General features: G+C 46.8%; 3 protein-coding genes across 3 annotated transcripts; 2 read left to right on the plus strand and 1 right to left on the minus strand.

Annotated features, from left to right (window-relative positions):
* Nucleotides 1-6,874: 6,874 nt before the first annotated feature.
* LOC127334707 (large ribosomal subunit protein P2A) lies at nucleotides 6,875-8,551 on the minus strand. Its single transcript, XM_051361237.2, has 4 exons — nucleotides 8,424-8,551; nucleotides 7,818-7,906; nucleotides 7,248-7,471; nucleotides 6,875-7,094 (listed from the first exon to the last, which is right to left on the minus strand). The coding sequence occupies exons 2-4, from the start codon at nucleotides 7,903-7,905 to the stop codon at nucleotides 7,068-7,070; spliced, it is 339 nt and encodes a 112-aa protein (XP_051217197.2). The 5' UTR covers nucleotide 7,906; nucleotides 8,424-8,551; the 3' UTR covers nucleotides 6,875-7,067.
* A 246-nt stretch (nucleotides 8,552-8,797) lies between these two features.
* Nucleotides 8,798-12,787, plus strand: LOC127334706 (uncharacterized). The gene is made up of 8 exons (XM_051361236.1): nucleotides 8,798-8,925; nucleotides 9,048-9,106; nucleotides 9,267-9,334; nucleotides 9,880-10,029; nucleotides 10,115-10,188; nucleotides 10,277-10,395; nucleotides 11,707-11,790; nucleotides 12,454-12,787. Exons 3-8 carry the CDS (start codon nucleotides 9,328-9,330, stop codon nucleotides 12,560-12,562), a joined length of 543 nt encoding a protein of 180 aa, XP_051217196.1. The 5' UTR covers nucleotides 8,798-8,925; nucleotides 9,048-9,106; nucleotides 9,267-9,327; the 3' UTR covers nucleotides 12,563-12,787.
* A 732-nt stretch (nucleotides 12,788-13,519) lies between these two features.
* Nucleotides 13,520-15,100, plus strand: LOC127334704 (uncharacterized). Its single transcript, XM_051361234.2, has 2 exons — nucleotides 13,520-13,897; nucleotides 14,006-15,100. Exons 1-2 carry the CDS (start codon nucleotides 13,591-13,593, stop codon nucleotides 14,779-14,781), a joined length of 1,083 nt encoding a protein of 360 aa, XP_051217194.1. The 5' UTR covers nucleotides 13,520-13,590; the 3' UTR covers nucleotides 14,782-15,100.
* The last annotated feature ends 639 nt before the right edge of the window (nucleotides 15,101-15,739 follow it).

Below are 15,739 nucleotides of genomic sequence, written 5' to 3' on the forward strand. Positions count from 1 at the left end.
ATATGGAAGGCTTCAGGTCCTCCCAATGTGAAGGTTTTCGCCTGGAACATAGCGCAAAATGCGAATGTTACAGAAGATAATAATAAGAAGCGCCAAGGTATGAAACTTTCTGGCTTTTGTAAAATCTGTGATCGTGAAAGAGAAGACACGCCACATGCTCTGTTCCGATGTCCACGTGCGTATTCACGTTTGGGGAGCAATGCGGGAAGTCTGGAAGCTACCGTCTGACATCCAAATTCAGTCAGATTCTTGGTTTCAATCTGTTCTAGCAGTGATCCCTGAATAAGAGAATGATGCTTTTCTGTTGGTCATTTGACGCGCCTGGTATGGCCTCAATGAAGTCACTCATGCAAAACTCGTGCCACCAATTGAGGGTTCTAAGTGCTTCCTTTGCAGGTATATGAATATTTTAAGGAATATGACGCAACTGTCGACAGATGATATTGTGAAAGGGAAGAAAAACTTATGTAATGTTGCTTCAGAGGAGGTGGTGGAACTGAATAAACCACCTGATAAGTGTTGGCTTAAACCTCGGCTAGGCTAGGTTAAACTAAACATAGATGGTTCAGTTAAAGTTTCAGATAGCACTGCAGGTGCTGGTATAGTGCTACGTGATGAACACGGCCAGGCCAGCTCATCGGGTGTGATGATCCCTTTGAGTCTGAAGCCCGAGCGTCTGAGGAAGGCATTAAGCTAGCCTTACAACTAAGTACCAAACCAATTGAAGTTTGATTGCAGCGGTGTCGGGTAAGGAGCAAGACAGATCTCCTTTTTCTTTTGTGATTTCAGCTATTAAATTCTTGCTTAGTCGTCATAGAAATATTCTCTTGTAAAAGCGGATCGTTAGAATAGGGTTAGTCACTGGCTAGCAAACTTTGCAAGGGAAAAGCTTGCATTATGGTGTGACGTGGCTCGGATCCTGACTGTGTTAGACAGGCCATTCATCATGATCTCGTTGTAATCCCTAGCGCTTAATATATCCTCAATTTAGCCACAAAAAAAAGACATACATGTTCTAGCTGCATGGAGTAGTTATCTTGTGCAAGTTTCATATAGCACATTTCAATCAATACATTATTCTTTCTAGATAAACCGTTCCAACAATGAGCAGTTGAGAAGTACATCAACCAAAAAAATTTATATAAACAGTACTCCCTCCAGTCCTAAATATAAGCCATATAGTGTTTTGAGAAAAAATCCATAATATAAGGTTTACGACGTTGCTCCACTTATACAGACAATATTTTTAGTGATTCGATTATGTTTTCTTAGCTTATGCAAAGTCCTCTAGTAGCTCACATTAATTGCGTATGGTTAATCACAGCTAAACATGGTGTAATTTTTTCTAAATGTGTGTTTCTTAATTTCCGTGCCAAAAACTATATGACTTATATTTAGGATCGGAGGTATCAAAATAGAATCAGCTGACCTGAACATCAATTTGTCCTGTTCCGCAGCAGTTGTCATTTGACCTACCTGAAGGCAACCTAAGTCAGATAAGATCAGAACATTTACTTGACAAAACATGAGGTCAATACAAAAAAAAACGTTGACCAACGGGGGAATGATCCCTCCCTTGGCTATATGTTGTTAGGTAGGATGAGACTCTTCCCGCGAATGGACGCGGATGGATGATAACCCGGTTTATTCGCCCCTCCTGAGAAATTACCACGGATGGGGATTCGAACCCGGGTGGGCTGACTGCGCACTCGCTTGCCTTGCTACTGAGGTAGAACTCAGTTCTCGTGTATTAAGATATACAACCAAAAAAGTGTTGTGTATTAAGATAACATTTTCTACAAAAATCGAAGCAGTCGGTCCTAACATTAACCAATGTTGAGAAAATCGCTTATCGGGTTCAACTCGGTCGGCTGACGATTAGCGATTAATAGGCAAATCGGACGATTAATCGGGCGATAAATGAGTTAATCGGACGATAAATGAATTTATCGGCTAATCGGTGACCACTGAATAGGGATTAATCGGGCGATTAATCGTTGAATCGGACGATTTTTTGAACAGTGACATTAACATAGCAACAACCTCAGGGCTGCTCTTGGCACGGGAAGATGTTCGTCTGGAACCTTTGATTGGGAAGATGTAAAGAAAAAAACTGTTACTGATGGAAAGAGTTATTAATATTTAGCAGTAAAAAAACTCAAAAGGCTGGAGCCAATTTCACTCAAAGGAGGATATGACCAGCAGTTGAACAACTACGCCGTAGTTCCGCATGGGTATTTTTGATACGGTAAGAAAAGCCCTAGAGTGGTGACTCAAATTGTGCAAAAATTTTGTTGCCGGGCTTATTTTTACTCAGGTGATTCAATGCCAATAAAGCCAAATTTTGCATGGAGAAGACGTTTTGCATTTGAATAACAATACACTTCGTTGCATGAATATAGCTAATAACTCTTTTGGCATTTAGAATACTCGAGTTGCTTTGCCTTTATGCCTTACAATTGGCTGGCTCTCCGAGAGTAGTTCCCCTAGTATCAAAATCCGCCCGATTCTTCCTCTTGTGTTGTAAATTGAATAATTGCAACATTTCATATCAACTATGTTATATACAAATGCATTAAGCTCTATATAACATTTGTGTACCTTCTAAAAGTACAAAAATGGTTATTGTTGGTCAAATTTAGCTAAATAGATCAACTTAGTTAAACGTTGACCAACGGGGAATGATCCCTCCCTTGGCAATATGTTGTTAGATAGGACAAGACTCTCCAGCGATTTCTCGCTACGGATGATAACCCGTTTAGTTTGCCCTCTAGCAATTTCTCGCTACAGATGGGATTCGAACCCGGGTGGGCTGGCTGCGCACTCGCCTTGCCTTGCCACTGAGCTGGACCTCAATTCTCAATAGATCTACTTAGTTGACTCTATTGTAGTGTAAAGTTGTAAAAAAATCATCCCTGGCACGACTCACAACTAAACCAAATCAAATTATGTACCTTCCATACATCTGTAACACTTAAAATGGAATTTGGGATTATATTTTCTGGACAACTATGCAATTATTACATGCAAATAATCTTTACACCATTCTTATTGCTAGTGACTCGTTTTCACTAGTGTTATCCTAGCAGGCGCCTCATGCAAAATTCGTGTACAGGCCTTCAGCTATCCTGGATTCCTAGCACAGCGCAGTTCATTTGTTTTACTAATTCAGTTATGAACAAGTGAAAATGTAAATGGTTTGTGCACACACACAGAGCGTCAAGAAATTATAAAGAAACATCTCTACATCAACAACTGCAAATTTACGTAAAAAAAAACTGCAAATTTGATATGTTATCACCTTCAGCAGTAGATGAAAGTGGAAGACAGGAAAGCCAGCATCGGTGAGGAGCTTGGTGCGCCAGGTCCAGGTAATGGGTGCAACAGAGGAGCCGGGGATAGAGTGGCAGGACAGGAGGCCGGCGATGCACTGGTGCAACTGGACTTCGGGGTGGTGTCTCGGAGGTGCGAGGGGTAGAACAGAAATACCAAATATGAAGGATGAGTTGTTGCTCCTCAACTGGATGACGTGGCCCGTGAGGCCGTGACTATGCAATTACTACATGCAAATAATCTTTACACCATTCTTACATTTCTTAGGATCTGCACAGACTGAGTAGGCATCACATCGTATCATTTCTAAAGATTTTAGAGCCAGAGGTGCTTAGAGCTCCTTAAAGATTTCTGCATCTGCATGGGGAGCATATAATTCCAAGACACCATGGGTAAAATGGATTCATCAGCAGTACAAAAATGCAACAGATTATCTGAAGAGAACAAAAAAAATTCAGTGTGATGCTATTGACGTTTCATTTTACCTACGCCTACAATCTGAAAGAGAGTTATGATATGCACCAGTGCTCAGAATAACGCCAGTCTGAGCAAATGACAATCAGCCAACAGATTACTAAGCTTAAGAAAGCTGAAGCATGGAGAGGTGGAGCCATGAATTAGTAGCGCAACAACTGATCACATATACTCCGTCTGGTCTTGTTTAATCGACACGGCGTTCGTGAGTACGTAGCAGTTTCCTATGGCCAGCTCGCGTCAATTTAATCCAACCGGAGGGAGTGGCATATTGATGCACATGTCAAGAGTTAATAAGCAACAGGAACACAGCTCATCGTTCGTGCAACAAGAAATGGATTGAAATTTCAACTTCGATGGTGCTGCTACCCTTGGCGACTTCCGACCGATTAGCCTCCTGCAGTGGCGGAGCTAGGCAAGAAGTGCTGGGGGGGCGAAATGTAAAATCTCTAAGTTTGGGGGGGCAAAAGGTTAAAAAAATCCCATTTAAGCCTACCCCCAAAAAAAAATCTTCAGAGAATGGTCAAAAGTTGGGGGAGCCACTGCCCCCCCTGACATGCACATAGCTCCGCCAGTGGCCTCCTGCATAGCTTCGCCAAGCTGTTCATGAAGGTCCTAGCCACGAGGCTTGCCCGGCGCATCGACACTCTCATCTCGCCGGTGCAGAGTGCTTTCATCCGCGGGCTCTCCATTCAGGACAACTTTCTGCTTGTCCAAGGGCTTGTGCGTCGGTTCCATCGGACTAAGTGTCCGGCCCTGATGGTCAAGCTCGACATCGCCAAGGCTTTTGACAGTGTCTCCTAGACTTACCTGCTGGACATGCTGCGGGCTAGGGGCTTCAGTCAGCGCTGGTGCGACTGGATCGCCCTGCTACTCTCCACCGCCTCCTCCCGTGTCATCCTCAATGGCAATGTGGGTGATCGCATCCGCCACCGCCGCGGTCTGCGACAGGGCGACCCTCTGTCCCCCTTCCTCTTCATCCTAGCAATGGAGCCACTGCACCGCATCCTCTCTCTTGCGGCGGATGAGGGAGTTCTGTCTAGGCTGCGGGGTCGTGCCAACGACCTCAAGACCTCCCTCTATGCGGACGATGCTGTCTTCTTCATCAACCCGGTTAAGGCGGAGCTCCAGGCGGTCTGTGACATCCTTGCGCGTTTTGGCGAGGTCACCGGCCTGCATGTCAACTTCGCCAAGACTGCAGTGATTCCCCTTCGCTGTGAGGGCCTCGACGTTGCCGACATCGTCGCGCCGCTTGGGGCAAGGATTGCCGCCCTCCCCTGCAAGTTTCTAGGGTTACCCCTCAGCCTCCGCAAGCTCCGCAAGGTTGACTTTCAACGGTGCTTGACCGCATTGCTAGCCGCCTAGCCTGTTGGAAAGCCAAGTTGCTCTCGGCTGCTGGACGACTTGTGCTCCTCAACGCCGTCCTCTCCGCGCTCTCCACCTACTGGATTTCTATCCATTCGCTTCCGGCTTGGGTGCGCAAGGAGATTGACCGCCTTCGCCGGGCTTGGCTGTGGAGGGGCGACGACACTTGCCACGGTGGTCACTGCAAGGTGGCTTGGAGCCGTATTTGTCGGCCTCGCGACCTTGGCGGCCTCGGAGTTCTTGACCTCGACCGCTTTGGATCCGCCCTTCGCCTCAAGTGGCTTTGGCGCGAACGGGTGGCTCCGGACACACCTTGGGTTGGCTTGCCTGTGCCGTGCTCATCGGCAGAGAGAGAGCTCTTCGCCACAGCCACGACTGTCACTCTCGGTGACGGCCTAGCGGCTCGTTTCTGGTTTGACAGCTGGATGGATGGTCAAGCCCCCTTCGCCCTCATGCCTCAGTTGTTCGCAGTTTCGCGCCGCAAGCAACGCACCGTGCATGAAGCTCTCTTGGACCGTAGATGGGTGCAGGATCTTCGTGGCAGGGTCTCCGCGGAACTGCTGCCGGACTTCGTCCGTCTGTGGCTTGCGGCCGAGCGTGTCCACCTCACCCCTGGTGTACCTGACGCCTTCACTTGGCTGCTGACGGGGTCTGGTTCCTACTCCGCGGCCTCGGCTTACAGGCTTCAGTTCCTAGGCTCCACGGACTCCCCACTTGTCACCTCCATCTGGGAGGCCTGGGCGCCAGCAAAGCACAGGCTGCTTGCCTGGCTGATCGTGCAAAACCGCGTCCTCACGGCGGACCGGCTCATGGCCAGGCATTGGCCCAACTCGTACTTATGCCCCTTGTGCTGGCGGAACCTGGAGACGGCCAAGCACCTCCTCATTGAATGCCCATGGTCGCGCAGCCTCTGGAGTGAAGTGGCTTCACGTTTCGGCCTTTCCTCCCTCCAGCCCCTGCCAGTGTGGCTAGCCTCCCTCGCGGCGGCCGTGCCAGCGGACGCAAGTCCATCGCGCTCATGGTCATTTGGACCATTTGGCGGGAGCGTAACAACCGTATCTTCCGTGCTCGCGAGCGTACACCGGTGGTAGTTCTTCGCGACATTATAGACGAGAGCTCGTGTTGGGCGATGGCTGGCTGTCGGCACCTTAGGGCCCGAGAGTAGCCGCCTTGCTGCCTCGGCAGCTTTTCTTTGTACTCTTGCTTTTCTGGTTTTTGAGTTCCTTGTAACTCTTTCCTCTATCAATTACATCGCAGCTCTCCTGCACTTCCTCAAAAAATTTCAACTTCGCGAGCAACACAATAAACCAATCAGAGAGCAGATTACAGAAGTAAACATGTTAAAACCTACTTTAGAAGAAACAGTAGATAGCTGAGAAATCACGATACTTGGTTCGGGGAATACACAAAAATAAATATAATTCCAAACATTGGTAACTTGGTTAACCCCAATCAGTGCAATTGACTATCCACCGGATAACACCAGAGCTTTTAGATAGCTAAATCAAGGTGAACTGCAGAATTAGGAGCACAACAATGCTCACATATTGAGCAGAACGCAATGCACATGCCAACAGTTAATGTGCACCTTGAAAACAGCTCAACTAGATGCACAACAAGAAAAGGATTAAAAGGTCCAACTGCACAAGCAACACATCAAAGCAATCAACAGGTACAAATTAAATTTAGCAGAGACAGCAGATAGCCGAGAAACCACGAAATTTGGATAGCAAAATGGTATGGTTCACCAGTAAATCAACCAGCAACCAAGGGCTGAATTACATATCAAAACAGTCTTCCCAGTGTTTCACAACTCAGCTAAAGAAAGACTAAACATCATAGACTCTAGTTTCTTGGACAAATGTCGATGCTGAAGGATAGGAGATGCCAACCACTTAGTCAAACAGGCTGAAACCCATGTCCTGCAAATAAATGAGCATATATTAGAAATATTATCCCCAAACTAGAGACATATACAAATAGGATAATATCAAGGGCAAATCCACAGGTTGAAGATGGATTATATAAGATATGTAAGTTTGTAAAAAGGGCAACGGTGAGAACTGTAGTCTTACATCATCACTCTCTTCCTTCTCAACGACCTTCTCTTCCTTCTTGGACTCAGCTGCAGGAGCAGCACCGCCACTGGTGGGAGCAGCTGCTGCGACAACAGCACCACCACCACCGCTTGGAACTGAAGTGAACCTCTCCCTACCAGCAGCCAAGAGCTCAGTGATGTCCTTGCCCTTCACTTGGGACAGCAAGAGTTCCAGCCTCTCAGCATCGATTTCACAACCAACTGAAATGCATAGAAACAACTTGAAATTAGATGGCACCATTGCATGTAAAAGGTTACATTAGATATCTTTGCGTTTCAATGTAACAATAAAGTAAATAAGTCAACTACTGTAAACCATTCATTGGTGTAAGTAAGATGCCATACACTCCAGTAAACTGAAGGGACAGAACTGTATAGTACTACTACACATAGTTCATAGTAGCTGAAGGTTTACTAGACATTAGCATAAAACAGATTGATGAAGTAGAAAAACAAACTACTAGCACTACAATAAAATAGCAGGAGAGAAAGTTTCATCAGGTTCTCAACATTTGACTGCTACATAAAATGGCAGAGACAAAATTACCTGACTCCAGGGTTGAGGTCAGGTCCTCTGCAGAGGGGCAGGAGTTGCCACCGAGGTAGGCAAGCAGGTAGGCAGCGATGTACTTCATCCTGAAAAAGTAAGACAATGCTCAGCAAACGTTACTTAAAATAACTGATAACAGACTAGGTAATCATGTCTTGAGGTATCAAATTTATGGTGCCACGGTATACAGCATAGGCTCAAGTGTGGAGATAAAACATCCTAAAGAGAACGACATATTTAATCTAGCCCAAGCTACATGTTTATACATCTAGTGGTTTACAAGGTACAGCTTGCAGTCCAGCCTCGGACTAATCTGCTATGCCGATAAAATCTTAAACGAACCATAACGCAGTATTAGATCTAGGAAGATAACGAGCACATTTCTACCTGACCACGAAACTAAACGAACAAACCTCGTGATACACCACGAAACCTAGAGCAAGCAGAACAACGCAACCAAAACCACCCCAAAACTAGCATCCATTTCAACAAAAGCAAAACTAACATAGCACAGCGATACCATTCACAGAAAATACATATTTGACATCGAGTAGCAAGATCGTAACAAGGAGATGCAACACGAGAGGGTCAGCGAGCAATTACTTGGATCGGCGAGGGAGAGAGCTGGGGTCGCTGGGGCGGCGGCGGCGGCGGCGGGGAGCGCGAGTGATCTCTAGGGTTTCTGCGAGGAAGGGTTCTCGTGTGCGCGGCTGCGCTGCCTATTTATACAGCTCGCTCCCGGGCCGCGCCGCGATCGGCGCCGTCCATTTTCCATCGGACGGCGGGTTCCATGCCCTAGCTCCGGCTCTTGCCTTCTCAGCCGTCGATCCTTTCTGATCGACGCGTCCTGACATCATGGGCCGTTGTGCTGCTACTTCGTCCACTAAAGACAAGGCCCATTTAGCGTTAATGGGCCTGGAAGCGAATCAACCGTTACTTTGTGTCTGTTTGATGCAGGAGAAAGCCCACGAGTGGCTCTCAGCCAGAAACCTTCTTCCTTCTTCCTTCCCTCTGGTGTCTCGGCGCGCCGTGGTTGCCACGACAAGGGGCAGAACCACCGATTGGACGAGCTCCGGCGCCAGACGAACCAGCCGGCGGCAACGCGGTGAGCAGCCTCTCCCGTTTCCCCTGGTTTGGCTGAGATGATTTTGCCCCGATTTGGGAACCGTGCGTTCGTGCACGTGAGGTGTTCGATGGAATGTTGACGGTAGGTGTGCTGGAGTACAGGCCGAGGAATCGCCGGCGCTTGGTCCACGTTGTTTTGTCCGGTCAGGGCAGGAGGAAAGGTACTTAGCAGCTCTGAGGGCCGGTTCATGTGTACACCGTGTTTGATCCATTTCACCGCGGCACAGCAGAAGGAACTGGTGCTCTGGTAGCCATTCCTTCGGCTTCGCGTTGTACTGAGAACCCGAGCCTAACTTCTCTCTTCTGTTTGGCTGGCTGCAGGAAGTTGATCAGTATTAGCTGTTTCGGGCTTATTGCAGGCGTGAAGAGTTGCTAGGCCACCATGGATGGTACGTGTGTGCTGGCTCCCCTACCATTTCCTATATACTACTCCCTCCGTTCCATAATTCTTGTTTTGTTTTAGTTCTTGGAGGGAGTATTACTCTCTGTGCATGATATATTTCAATTTTGTTGTATATTGTGGTTTAGTGAGGATGAGCATTCGGCAATAGGTGTGGCCCTAGGATGATTGTTAATTTAATTTAATAATACGGTGCCAAATCTTGATGGATCCCCTTGTGGCATGTGGTATCTTTGAGGTGATCCTAGTTGATCTTGGACGTAGTAACCTCAACTCTGAGGACAGTGGGGTTATAGCTGAAGAGTACAAATATTTCATTGCTCAACGAAAGAAGAGGGAACGTCACCCACATTGTGTTTCAGCACACTGAACAGAGTTTTACTTTTCTAAAATAAATAACAAAAGAAACTTGGTAAAACTCTGGGTATTTAAACGATGCTCCTTTTGCTTGTCTGTGTGGGAATTAGAATCACGTTTCTAGTTGGCTGCTGCTTGTGCTCATGGTGTCAGTGTGCCATTTCTATTTTTCAACAGTCGATAAACAAGAAACGATGGAAGAGACCATTCTGGTCGGTGATGATCTGATGCGTGGGCCGCCTTCCCCTGTCGTACCAAAAGAAATTGCATCGCATGTCCTCGAAGGAGTTGAGCTTTGCGATGGTATCCTCAAGAATCTTTTCCTGTGTGAGTAACTATTTACTCTCATGTCCCAGCATGTTTGTCCTTCTCCATATGTAAAACGTATGAAGAAAATATATCTGTGATCCAGGCCTGCAAATCAATGATATTGAGCCATTTTGTCAAGACGAAATTGTGCTATACCAACAATGTGTTGCGAAACGGGTCAGTAATATTAACCCATCTGAAGCTATAGCTTGATTCCTTTACCTGTTTAACCAACTGTGTGCCATTGTCTGTCTTACTTTTATAGGATAAGGAAATAAGGGAGCGGCTCCAGGATAGTGAATATAAATTGGGTGTGTCGATGCCTCTTGAAGCAGCAAACGAAAGGGTCACGCAACTCCAGTCAGAACTCACACTGCTTGAAAGGTGACCTTAGTGCTGATGCTCTTTGTTGCAGATATATTACAGTAGCATCTCCTGTTATTAGAAGCGGTTAATAGACATATTCAAGTTTGTATATTAAGCTTCAAGGTTTTTTGTTCTTTGAAATTTAAACCCTGGTAATCTGGTCCATTGCCTGGACATATGTAAAATTCGCTTACCTTAAGGGTTTTTTTCTAATCTGCATCAGCAACTAGATAAAGAGTGAAGAAATGTTGGGAGATTTCTTCTGCCCCTTTGATATCTTTATAATGCAACCATATAGGTATCTCTAATGTTTAAAGTGGAAAGTGTCATACTGATATTAAAAGCTTCACCAATATACAATCCAGCCTTCATATAGTTTTTCTCCTTTTTCATCTCCATAGAAAGAAATGGGAAGTCTATTGTCTACATCTTGTTTTCCTATTTCATTGTCATAAAAGAATAGAATGTACACACTATTCTCAACTTTTCATGACAATGTACACAAGTACTTGATGGCATAATAGCTTCCTATGCTTAGTTTAAATTTCGTGCCTTGCAGTCATTTGGTACTAACACACTGAAACGCTGTTTTGTTCATGCTTGGACTGTTGGACAATTTGCCTGTTTGACCCAGTTAGCAAGGTTTAGTGTAGGAAAAGAGCCAGGATGAGCTTAAACCTATGAAGTACCAGACAACAGAGGTTATTTGGTTAGCTTGTTGAGTGAGAGGGGTGGACTGAGGGAGAACCAGTTAGCAAGCTGGCAAGCTTCGAGCATAGGTTAATTGGTTATCTTGTTGAGAGGGAGGCGGGAGTCTAGCTGATTTTGAGATATATCTATCTAATATTCTTGTGGGCCATCGAATAATATACTTTAGGCCATGGAGGGTTTTTTTCTTGAAAAGATTATGTAAAAAGCTCTTCACAGCACGCTTCTGTTTTATCACTTTATGTTGATTAGTTACAGCCCTTCAGCCAGGGGTGTTCTATGACATCTGCGATAGGGCATGGTTCTTCTTAACAGGCTGCTAGCAGGAGCTTGCTTGGCCTCCCTATTTTGCATGTCAAATATTTGTTCCGGCTTCCCATAAGTTGCGCTTGTTACCGTATCCCACTGACTTGTGGCCAGCACTACTTCTCCAAAAGGAAGGAACTTGTAAAAGCACCTCGTGACCAGAGTTCCGCATCCTACTGAATGGATTTACAGTCTTCTGATTTGATGGGCACTTCTTTGTTGCCAATATACATTTATTTTGTTAGATTCATGTTTATTCCCACAATTGCAGTTTCTTGATTTCTGCTTGCATCTGAGCTTATAATTTTATTTCAGGCGTATGATTCTTGCAAGTGGACTTCAGGGTATGGAAGGATTTCGCCAACGATGGAGCTTGCATGGACAGCTTGGAGATACAAGGTAACTGTTTAACAATTGAAAGACCTGGTTAGTAGAAATGAATAGTGAACTGTGAGAACCTAGGGTGCCACGGTGCTTATACCTTTTTTATTATTGACAAGACATACTTCATTAAAGTCTATAGCTCCTAACTCAAATCCAGATGATTGATGCAACTAGTAAATGCAAACGTGCAAAAGGAGGTATCAGGGCTTCTCTCATTTGCTTTCTGTTCAAGAAAGATTGTCTAGCATGCAGTTTAGGAGATACAGTTTCCATCTGGAGCCATCTATTATGTTTTCCTGTTGATATCAAAATGGGAGGTATCCTTAGATGTTGTCTCCTAAAAATGTTTACTTGACAGTGTGTAGGTCTGTGTCTTCCATGCGTGTTTGCGATGGAATACAATGTCTGTCTTTTGTTCTCCTTTTGTTCCTATTACATTTAATTTCTCCTGTGATGCTTTGCAACTGTTCTTTTTTTTTGTTGGGCATTTGTGTAAGCTAGCATACCATAGACCTTCTGTGGCATCTGGGAGCTGTGTCTCATATACCGTTAGAGACTAGGAAAGTGTTTCAATGCTTAGTCCAAACAAAAGTCCACCATTTGAAGGGAAAATTCACTTTATTTCCATTTTTCGTTCAATGTTTTTTTTTTATCATGTTGCTGTTTTTTTGTCTTCAGAAAAAGATTGGAAGCGCTGAACAATGGAATGGCGAAAAGAGAGAGCCCAAGTTCTCCTGATCCAGTGGAAGGCGCAACACCTGCAGCTAAGAAGAGGTGGTTCTTTTAGTACGTTAGCACAATTTTTCTGACTTGCAAAACAATTGTAACTTATGGCATGTCTATGGCAATGTCATGCACCCATTTCTCGCTGCGTTATTCTACCCCAAAGCAACATTTTGTTCTGTTAAACCAGTGGGTTCACCTATATGCAGCTGCACTTTTGATTTAAATCTGTGGAAAATACATGGACTTGAAACCTTGAAGATACCATTTGAATTACCCACGAATGTTATGCTAGATCGCCCCTCTTCTTTGAGATGAGCTACTAGATCGCGTCCCTCTGTTCTGCAGATGTACGTTAACGACAGTCTGGATTGTTTTGTTTATGAATGGAGTAACCCAGCAGATGCACTCAACCAGGATAGTACTGAAGCTGCTACGGTTAAGCTTCATCATTGATCCAGATGTAACGGAACGAATCACAACTGAGCAGCTTCCTGAAGAAAGGTAACCACTAGGGCTCTGTTTAACATAGACGGCTAGATGCTAACATGTTCCTGTAAGGTGTGCCATACGTCTCCCCCCCTGAAGATTACACCCTGCTCATGTCTTGTTCTACTCAAGATCACGTATATATCCTTAGATTTTTCTTGCTGATTTCCTGGGAATGTCAGTGACCATGTTAAATCTGAATCTTGGTTTCTTATACAGTAAAGATAAGCAGGGTCGTTGAGCTGTCTTGCCCAAGCTGACCATGTAGATTCTGTTGTGCCTGTGCCAGTAACATAGAGCGGATGACACTCGACGCCAAGGCCGAGAACAAGCCCCCTGATTTCATCAACCGTTCCCTCGCCGGCGTTGGCCGGGATGCCAAGCGTGGAATCGTTTCATGTGGCGGGGGCAGCCGGCCGAGCGACGGAGCCATTGAGGAGAGTTGCCTTCGTAGGTGGAAAGCCATGCGTGGCTCCGACGACACTCGGTTAGTCAAAGGCAATGCGTGCTATAAGAAGGCGTTCTGCGCCGGCCTTGCACCACCACATCATCACTCGCATCCTCTTCACTCCACCAGCTCGCATACCTCAGCTACTACCAGTCATGGCGTTTGTCCGGCGCCCGTGCACGGTGGCGCTGCTCGCCTGTGCCGCCGCGTTCCTCGTTGCCGCCGTCGGCGCCCAGCCAGCGGACCCGAGCGGCAAGCCGTTGGATCAAAATCCCATCCTCACGGACCCCGATATACAGCGCGTGTACATGAGCCCTGGCGGGCCGCTCACCACGGTGAGCTGCTACAACCGGAGCAACCCGGCGGCGAAGGAGCCTGACTGCAGGATCACGGCGCGCCAGTGCCCCCGCGGCTGCCGCGACCTCTGCTACGTGCACTGCCCCACCTGCAAGCTCGTCTGCAGTAAGTACCCGATCGATGCATATCCATGTCTGAATTCTCCTTTGTGCAGCTCAAGTTTCTGACCGATCGCTTCGACCGTGTGTTTGCTATTGCTGTGCGCTGCTGCAGTGTGTGATCTGACCGGCACGGAGTGCTACGACCCGCGCTTCGTGGGCGGCGACGGCAACAAGTTCCTCTTCCACGGCCGCAGGGACGCCGACTTCTGCCTCCTCTCCGACTCCAACCTGCACATCAACGCGCACTTCATCGGCAAGCGCAACGAGCAGGGGGCACGGGACTTCACCTGGGTGCAGGCGCTCGGCATCCGCTTCGGCGGCCACCGCCTCTACCTCGGCGTCAAGCGGACCGTCACCTGGAACAGCGCCGTCGACCGCCTCGCAATCACCTTCGATGGCCTGCCCGTCGAGCTCGACGCCGCGCCGGCAGCCAGCTGGAGCCCAGTCTCCGCACCTGCGCTATCTGTCTTCCGCACCGGCGCGGCCAACGGTGTCGTGGTGCGCCTCGACGGGCGGTTCCGGATCGTCGCCAACGCGGTGCCGGTCACCGAGGAGGACTCCAGGGTCCACGGCTACGGCCTCACCGCCGACGACAGCCTCGCGCACCTCAACGTGGCCTTCAAGTTCCACTCCATCAGCGCCGACGTGCATGGCGTGCTCGGCCAGACCTACCGCTCCGACTACGTCAGCGCCGGGGTCGACATGGGCGCCAAGATCCCGGTGATGGGAGGCGCCGGGAAGTACCAGGTGTCCAACATCTTCGGGACGGACTGCGAGGTGGCGCGCTTCGCCGGCGAGGATCTCGGGGAGGTGGGCCTGATCCAGGAACCGGCGGACACCATGTGCGGCAGCGGCAAGGGCAGCGCCGGGCTGGTCTGCAAGAAGTGAAATACTATGGCGCGATAGCTGCTTTTGCGTTCTATACATACGTGTCCGCTGCTGCTACATTTGTCAGTAGCGGTTCTACGTTTGGTTTCAGAATAAATCACGTGCTGTCTGGTGATGTTTTGTGTTGGTCGTCGTACCTGTGTAGGGCAACGTTGAAAGCAAAACGATGCTCGGTGTGTGCTAGGCTAGGATAGGATCGGCAGGCATGGCTCGAGGTTCAGATGCATGCCGACCGAATCTTAGCTACTCCTCGTGGTTTGTTTTTCGATAATTAATTAACGAATCAAGCTTTTGTACTACTCCTGCCGTTTCAGTATAATCCATATTCTACTTTGCACTAAATTAAACTATTTTAAGTTCGACGAAGTTTGTATAAAGATGAACTAACTCATTATATATGTGTCTCTGTGTTGTACATATGGGTTCCATATGTATGCATCAACGGGGAGCTTATATAGATCCCGTGAGATGATCTCATCAAGTATTGATGACCATCAAGGTTGAGAAGTGCAAGTTAAAGATAATTGAAGCTTGTAGTCCATTTGGTGACAATGGAATGTGAAGACGCGTTGTAGTGAAGTTGTCCCTAGTGGTGTATGGGGTGATGGCAAGAGTCGGTATATCCATGTATGAAGATTTTTATTGGAAGATCAGTTTATAGGATAGATAGCAACATTATTAAGAGGGGATTTCGGTTGAATAACTTGATCACATTGTCATAAGAAGTGCAATCATTTGCCTACTTGCATCTCCATATTTTATTGATTCTTGGTGTTTCTATGTGTGAGGGTTTTAAGCTTGTGTCTAGCTTTTCAATAAGTTCAAGTTCATCGAAAATGGAGTTTGTATACATCTTCTATTTTTTTTGGATTAGAGGTTTTACCAGTTCTTTATCTTGGGAGGCTTCCGAAATGACCACACTCTTGGTATTTTATCTCACTTTAATTATCCCCACAGT

Source organism: Lolium perenne, chromosome 2, assembly GCF_019359855.2.
Source record: "Lolium perenne isolate Kyuss_39 chromosome 2, Kyuss_2.0, whole genome shotgun sequence".
NCBI lineage: Eukaryota > Viridiplantae > Streptophyta > Magnoliopsida > Poales > Poaceae > Lolium > Lolium perenne.

Coding starts and splice junctions, on each gene's coding strand:
- LOC127334707 (XM_051361237.2), bottom strand. CDS start 7,905: ATGAAGTACATCGCTGCCTACCTGCTTGCCTACCTCGGTGGCAACTCC. Junction 7,472..7,817: donor GACCTCAACCCTGGAGTCAG/GTAATTTTGTCT, acceptor TATGCATTTCAG/TTGGTTGTGAAATCGATGCT. Junction 7,095..7,247: donor AGAAGGAAGAGAGTGATGAT/GTAAGACTACAG, acceptor ATTTATTTGCAG/GACATGGGTTTCAGCCTGTT.
- LOC127334706 (XM_051361236.1), top strand. Junction 10,030..10,114: donor CCTCAAGAATCTTTTCCTGT/GTGAGTAACTAT, acceptor TCTGTGATCCAG/GCCTGCAAATCAATGATATT. Junction 10,189..10,276: donor AACAATGTGTTGCGAAACGG/GTCAGTAATATT, acceptor TTACTTTTATAG/GATAAGGAAATAAGGGAGCG.
- LOC127334704 (XM_051361234.2), top strand. CDS start 13,591: ATGGCGTTTGTCCGGCGCCCGTGCACGGTGGCGCTGCTCGCCTGTGCC. Junction 13,898..14,005: donor CACCTGCAAGCTCGTCTGCA/GTAAGTACCCGA, acceptor GCGCTGCTGCAG/TGTGTGATCTGACCGGCACG.